The sequence below is a fragment of the Notolabrus celidotus genome, chromosome 17, assembly GCF_009762535.1.
Source record: "Notolabrus celidotus isolate fNotCel1 chromosome 17, fNotCel1.pri, whole genome shotgun sequence".
Taxonomy (NCBI): Eukaryota; Metazoa; Chordata; class Actinopteri; order Labriformes; family Labridae; genus Notolabrus; species Notolabrus celidotus.
In genome coordinates, this window is record NC_048288.1 from 24,571,230 (window position 1) to 24,579,136 (window position 7,907).

General features: G+C 43.8%; 1 protein-coding gene across 1 annotated transcript in view; it reads right to left on the minus strand.

The window, feature by feature from the left end:
- The window catches only part of cdh7a (cadherin 7a), a 169,601-nt gene extending 162,099 nt beyond the window's left edge, over positions 1–7,502 (minus strand). The window contains exons 1-2 of the mRNA XM_034707053.1: positions 7,280–7,502; positions 1,827–2,423 (exon numbers count right to left, since the gene is read on the minus strand). Of these exons, the coding sequence (XP_034562944.1) occupies positions 1,827–2,072 (246 nt within the window). The 5' untranslated portion in view covers positions 2,073–2,423; positions 7,280–7,502. The remainder of the gene's footprint in view (positions 1–1,826; positions 2,424–7,279) is intronic.
- Positions 7,503–7,907: the final 405 nt, after the last annotated feature.

The following is a 7,907-nucleotide window of genomic DNA, read 5'->3' on the forward strand; positions in this document are numbered from 1 at the left end:
GTACTCACTATAGGGGGCTGGTTTGCTCTAGAAACATACATACTGTTTATGTATATGTTGAGGAGCTGTAGTTGTCTTTCCTTAAAAATTAGGGTTACCATATGTTTCTTTTATGATTCCAATCCATTTCTCTTCTGCTGTGGCTCAGCATTTAAATAACCTTTATCAGATTTGATGGTTTAGTCACAGACTTTCCCAAAAACTGATACTTTCTTTCACAAATGTGGGAATGAAATTGCATTGAAATGAACAAAACAGTGAAATTTATCTTGCCCGGCTCAGCATCCCTAAACATCCAATCCTAGAATCGCCCCTAGAATCAGCTGTCTTCCCACGTGAAGACTTCCATTGCTTTCACCTAAATACACAATGTGCAGTTTCTGTGCAGCTTTGAAGCACTTCCAAGTACTATTTTTTTTTGCTACCCTGCTAGCTAGGTAGTTGAGTTTAGTTGCGGTAGCGTTTTTTGTTTGTGAGGTACAAATGGACCCACAACCCGTTCGCCGAAACTGGCGTCACCCCCCGCCACTGTTGACCAAGTCTTTCCAATCCAACCAGCCTGCCATAAGTTTCATTTACTAAACAGTAAACCAACATTTTCTTGAAATGCATGATGCCAAGTGGTGCTGCTAGCATGCAACTGCCCACCAGAATTCGTCTTTGTGTTGGATGCCAAGTCTATTTCCTTCGAAAAGGTTCTCATACAATTGGTGTATTTTAATGCACCAGCAGTTTGAGTTCAACAGTATGACTTGGCTCAAGATATAACATTGCGTCATTGGACCAATGAGACTCAACAGCAGTATCAATAAGCTCAAACATGATTAATTTTCGGCTTTTGAAGAATGCATAACCGGGTCCCTAATAGAACCAGGATTAGATCCCCATCCCTATGACACACAGTCTTTCCTGGGTAGATAACTTCACTTATATATTTCCCCACACTGTTATAAAGCAGTAATTAACAGTTTATAAAGCATGTATCTGCACTATTACTTGTCTTATAAACGTGTAATAAAGAGATTATTACACAGTGTTGCAGCTATGTGGCCTTCAGCCCTCTAAGTACATTATGTTGTGTACTTTAAATATAAAATGAACTACAGGCTGAAGCGGTTTTAGTCCTTCCTTTATGTGAGTGAAGTACTTCATGCACTGGTCTGCATATACACTTTCACCTGAGGGAAAGTCATGCATAATAGAACAGCAGCGTTACTGTATCTCACAAACGCACCATCAGTCACTTTGTCGGCGTAGCCTCACGTTAACTCTGCCATTTGTGTCATTGGGAGGGTTTCATACTTGTTTATCTGCCAAAACACGCATTACTTTGATCTATCGGCCTGTACCCTGGCAGAACACCTACTTTACAAAGACACGTTTGAGTAATATGCACCTTTTCTGGGGAATGATTGGGATGCAAATTACCTTGTCACGTCTGCACGACGTCCTCTAAACTCTGACTGCACATTTGTACAAGCACGTACTTCAGCTGGATGGAATAAATGCAGAATACTTTGCTTCCTACACTGTCTGTGTTTGCTGTTTTCATTTGTTTAATACTTTATATAGGGCATGGGGAATATGTGCAACTCTATAAAACACTTGTGTGTCCTAGATTTTGTAGGTCATTATGCTAAGAGGTTATTGATATGTGTATCGCTGAGCAGGTGCATTAAAGCAAGAGCTGGATCTGCACAAATAGGGTACATGAGGCTGTGGGAATCACTTTATCATGAGGGTGTTTTTTCTGCTTGTTCCATATGCATGTAAGGACACATTAAGCCATGCTAATGCTGCTCCATTAACAGTCACAGATCGCTTACCTTGCCAACATAGAGCGGCTCATTTCCTGTGTACTCCTCCAATACGAAGAACTGGTTCCATACCCAGCTGCGTCTGCTCCTCTGCAGGACCTCCCAAGGGTCTGGATCAGAGTGCGGGGACTTCTCCAGATCCCCAGAGCCGGGGAGGTTCAGCCCCCAGCAGCCCCCCCCTTTCTCCCGCAGGGGGAACAGGAGCGCCAGGAGAGCCAGGGCTCTGCACACGCCTGAGCGACACCACCCCATCATCTGGGCGCTCTCCAAAACCAAAAAGAAGAAGAAAAAAAGAAAAAGCAGCGAGGCCAGAAGAGGAGCGAACACTAAAAAAAGACAGTGAGGCTGAAATGTCAAAACCCTCGGGGGGGTTTTATCCACACAGTCCTGACCCCGTGCTTCACCAGACAGCAAGAGCAGTCAGACCCGCTGCAAAAGAGTCAAGCTCTGCATTTTGCTGTGTTGCTTTTCTTTTTCTGTTCTTGATTGGAGACTAAGAGTGGGGTAATTCCCTTCACTTTGGAGCCGGGGAGTTGACATTAAAGGCGGCGAACAGGGTCAGCGGCGACCGGGCCGGCCTCGACAAGCAGGCTGTATAATTGGCACCTATCAGAAAAGAGAGACAGATAGAGAAAGAGCAAGAGAGAGAGACAAAGACACAGAGGAGAGAAGGGAGAAAGTAGTGTCAGCAAAATTGCTTGTGTGACCGCAGCCACTTTAGACAGCGAGTAATGTGCTTGCTGATGCAACGATAATGACATTTTTGTAGCAATCATACAGAAATTGGTCAAAAATGAGTTGACAGTAAATAAGTTACACGGACTCCACCTAAAGTCCTTCACTTTTGGAGAGGTTAAAGGTGTTAATAAGGGGGAATGGAGGTGAAATGACCTGACTTTTCAGTGCGCATCAGCAAAGACATTTCACACAAGGAATAACAATCAAACGCTGTCCGTCTGGCTCCCAATTATCCCAGCTCTACCTCACCAAGGTCATCATTTTGTCACATTTTCTTTGTATAAGATCATGGCCGGGATGGTGCCGGGGCTCGCCACTCAACACTAACAAGCCACATGATCTGTGTGGCGAGCTCTCATCACCCGAGATTAAAAATAAATCTGAGCTGTCAGCAGCGTGATGGCCCGGCCGCTCCTGACCTCTACTCCCAGCAGTCTGTTTCGCAGGGCCCTGTGCACATGCGAGGAATAAGGGGGGGGGGGGGCGATCTGTCTCCTCGCCATCATGCCGTGACAGATCCCCCAAGATGCCAGAACATGAAGACATGTCAAAGCAGAGAAAAGCATCCGCTGACAGATAATGTTCTTTGTGTCATAACACATCCCGGCAGTGCGGAGCAGTTGAGCAATTACACAAACTCCACAATATCAGCGTCTACTTTGATATCTAACAAGGAATTCAGCATCTTTTTGCAAGAAGGCGACGCAAAGAGGGCGCTGGTTTTGCTTAGAGCACCAAGTGAGTGCCCCATGTACAGAGGCCTCGATGCATCAGCTGCATCTTGGACTCACAGCGTCACTTTCCCCTCCTGTATGTCTTTAGCTGTCCAATCCAACACATGCAAAAGGCTGGAGAATAAAAAGCAAATGAAGACTTGAAATTGTGCAATCGAGGAAATTTGTGCAACATTTTGAGAAGATTCTGACCCCAAAATTTCAAACTCAAGAGCTCTTCCCAACGTAGACATTCAGAAAATGAAACACTTGACCGCACGTTTATTTATCCCCTCTTTGACCTCTCTTTCTCTCTCTCTACGCTAAGTATTGGCAGCGCCCTGCATGAGGAAGGTAATTGCTTTGGCATAAAGTGACCTCTTTTTCTTCCCACACACATTCTCCAAATCTCATTCTCCTTCCTCCACCCCCAACAGCAAAATAAAAACAGCACCGCATGCATCCTGTGGAAGTGATTAGTTGTACTTTTGCCAAAGCAAAGTCATTACCCCGCGCTAATAATTAGCACCGTGCAAATCACAACAACACGGATTGTCACCTCAGTGTTTGTGAGACACATCCCAAAACATATAAGGGTCTATTTAAAGAACGCCTCACTTCTAAATACTCTGACTCTCTTTCTGCTATCAAGGTGCAAAAAGCAAATGAACCCCTACAAAGCAAACTTTTCTCTGGAGCAGTCTCTTCGTGCTTCTTCTTCTTCTTTCTTTTTTTTTTTTCCCACTGCGAACACAATAAGCTCTCACGTTAAGTCTGCTCCACGTGAACCTGCACAGACAAACACATCCAAAGTCACAGCCTCCGCATGACAATTTAACGGTCGAGGTGGAAAGTGGAGCAGATCTGGCTGCGGGGCAGCACGACTTGTGAAGGCAGGTTGCAGCGGTGGTTTTTGTGGGAGAGAGGAAGAAAAAAAACTGGCGAATGGAGGGTCAGTTTGAGTGGAGCGGTTGAGCTGGTGTCTCTCATTTCGTTTAACCCTGAACACTGAAGGAGCTGGGAGTCAGATGCAGGATTGAGATAACGTTAATGTGGCTGCAGCGAGCTCAATAATGCAGATATTGGCTTGTTATTAAATGAGTTTCCACTGATTTACTGTCTAGTTGATTTGTCGGTATTATTCAGTAATTCATGCTGCAGGGGGATGAGTTTTTCTCTGTTTTAATTGTTAATCGGTTTAAAAATTAAAGCATCAAATCTAGTTTAAAATTAGCTAAAGACACACAAATACAAAGACGTGGATGTGACGAGAGGCTTCTTTTTTTTTCTTCTTGTTTCTCCTTCCCGTTGGTGTCAGGTGATTGACAGTAAGCGGAGTGACATGAAAACACTTGACTCAAGCCACAATGGAGTGACAACAAAACTGGAAATAAAAACTTCAGGGGGAAGAAATGAAGGGGTTGTGATGCCTGTGATGGATCATCTCGCTCGGTGGGAGTTGTTTTACAGCAGGCCTGAAGTTGCAGAGTGACTGAGGAGCAAATAACGAGGAAAAATGCAGAAGAAAAGGGCAAACTGGAGGGAGAAAAGCATTGTGTAGTTATTAAACTGTCTATTATTTCTCATTTTAAGGCAGCTTCAGCCCTCTAACTTGAAGCTCTGGCTGTGATTTTGCTGCCAAATGCTCTCAATGCTTCACTTAGTTTCCCAGCCTGCAGAAGAAGAAAAAAACTGACTTCTTTTCAAAATATTCAAATATCAGTCACAAAATATCATCTTCTGGCGTTCTTGCAGGGCCCCAAAATTTCCAAAGAAAGTCCACACTTGACTCCCTGTAGAGAGCAACACACTCGTCTTCAGGCCGCGGTGTCAGAGCAACAACGCCAAATTAAGTGAAAATGTGAGATAAAGCTGTGAATGTAGAAGCCTCCCAGTCATCCCCGGGCTCTGTTTCTCTTACACACACTGTGTTCTAATCCCATTTGCCAGTCTCACAACAGGATTACCAGTGCTACAGAGCTCGCTAACCAATCACACGCTTCCTCTGATCCATATTCTCCTCCATCATTGTGTACGTGCCCTCACTCATGGGCCAGAATAAACAACACAAACTGCTGCGCTCGTAAGTTAATTACGCTTTGAGACGCTTCATAAAGGCTGACGATGCTTTAGAAGAGATTGGGCTTAATTTTGAGTCATTTGCTGAAAGAAAGAACAGGATTATTTGTTCTTTTAAGTGCAATTCAAAGCTCATTTAACAGATAATATAGGCAGCATATGAACAGGGAGATCGAATAATGGCACACAGGTGATTTTTTTTCCTGGAACTTTAGTCTTTGTTTGTCTCTTTCAAAGCCCAGGGTCAGCCACAAAGAGAGACACTACAGGAACACTATAGCATTCAGGTCCTCAAGGACGCAGGCAGTATACAAGCTGGACTGTTGCTGACGCAGGATCTTGAACCTGAGTCGTGTGGCTGTGAGGTGGTTGCACCGCTCACATGTTGCTATAAGACTTCATGTTGTGTTCATTTGAATTCATGAAGGCATGCGTACGATTAGCATGCTGCATAGAAACAGACACAAGCATATGTGGAGAGTTAAATGAGAGGCCTCATATGAAGAAATAGAAACTCAGAAATATGTCATGGACTTGCTGTTACGTTAAATCGTTCTACAACTGCAGAAAGATATTGTGCCTCCTCAAAAAAAAACTGCAAAAAAATAAGATGAGTAAGTGTAAAAAAAAAACATACCTGACACTGAAAGAGTACTTTCAGTCTTTTAAAATCATACTCCTCTTATAAAAATGAAAAACTATGCTTGTTTAAGGAAGTTTTCTCTGAACTGTTTTTAGTTTTAAAAGTTGTTAAATTGAAACTATCATCTGAAAATGCAAAGAGGCAAAATATCCCACCATTCTGTCCTGCAGCCTCATGATATGATGTATAAATGCTGCTGATGGACTATGTAAAATACTATATTATACTCCTTTCGCTGTGGAGGCTTTCACAAGAGACTCTCACATGAGAAAGGGAGTTTGTAGCTTTACATAGTCAAAGAGGTCATTTTTTTAATGCATTTTGCTTGATTTTTGTATTTTTTGTGGGTCTGGATATTTTACTTTGTCATTTTTATTCCATTTTCTTGTTTCTCAGCATGCACCAAGACACATTTCTTGCATGCATATTCCCACCTGGCAAAAACAGCCTGATTCAGATCATGAAATAAACTTGCCCTGCAGAAAAAAATCCACCTCAATAAGTCAATTTATTCTCTATTGATCTGTCTGTCATCTTTTGTTTGTCCTTAAACAAAGAAGAACATTCTGCCTCCAGTTTCTCCCACTGCAGTCATTAGTTTCATGGATTTCCTCGACACATGTTGGGAGTACAGTCACCTGAGAGCTGTGCATCCAAAATAACGTTAAATTTGAAGTCCTTTAAGTTTTTTTTTTATCCGAGTTTGCAGTTTTGTGCAACTCCAAAGAAAAACGCCAATATTTTTGCAGCCCAATATTTCTGCACCTTGACTCTTTGACATGGACTCTTTTGTTGCGTAAATCAGCAGGTACCCTTCGGCCATCGTGACCTGACTGCTGTGACCCTGCTGGTAAGTATCAATCATTGCGCATTAGCTGTCACCACCTGCACAATGCAGAGAGGAAAAAGTTCGCACCTGTTCCCAATCGATCTGAGACGTTTGTCTGATAAAAAACACACACGAATCATTAACGCAGATCGATTACCAACTTCATGGTTTTGGAGGAATAAAGCATAAGGGGAGAGCGAGGGGAAGGAAGGTGGAAAATAAGCGCATGATGGGAGTCAGGCATCTCGGAAACACCGACACTAAAAAAATCTCTGTGAGCGACCGCCGCAGGAAACCTGTGTCCACGGAATACTAATCACACAATAAGCGACGGGACACATAAAAATGCACAGAACGCATAGACAGCACACGAATTACCTGACATGTAATGCAGGAAAAAGGGGGATGGAACAACAAACTCGAGACATGTGTGCAAGTGAAATCCACGAGAATCACTCACCAAAAGAAGATGGAATAACTTCACCGCCGTGGAGAAGGTGTCTGCTGCTAAAAGTTGTAGCTTTTTTTCCTCCACGCAGCACACAGAGAAAATCGGCGTCTGTCAAAATAAGAGTTCAAAAGTTTTCATGGTGAAATTAGTCCTGATGGAAGAGGAGTGCTGCTCGAGATCGGTGGCTGGATCGCGCGTAAAATGCTCTCACCCTTGGCAGGGATGTGGCAAGTCTGATCCCTCTCTCTCTCTCTCTCTCTCTCTCTCTCTCTCTCTCTCTCTCTCTCTCTCTCTCTCTCTCTCTCTCTCTCTCTCTCTCTCTCCCTCTCCCTATCTCTCTTTCTCTGTAAATCCTGCGCAGTGCCGCCTCTGTGCAGGGAACCCCAGCTGCAGGGTTTTGGGTTTATGTATCTATCTCTCTCTTACATTAAATAGGCAACAGGGGACGCGCAGCAGCAGCAGCAACAGCGAGGAGCACCGGACTAGAGATCGCAGGGGGGGGGGGGGGGGAGAAACGCTCTCATCAAAACCAAAGCCTCACTGACTGACTGAAGATGGAGAGAAGAGGAGAGAGTCTATCGAAAAGAGTTCGACCAAAAATAAGTTGCTGCTGAGAGAGCCAAAAAAACACACGCAG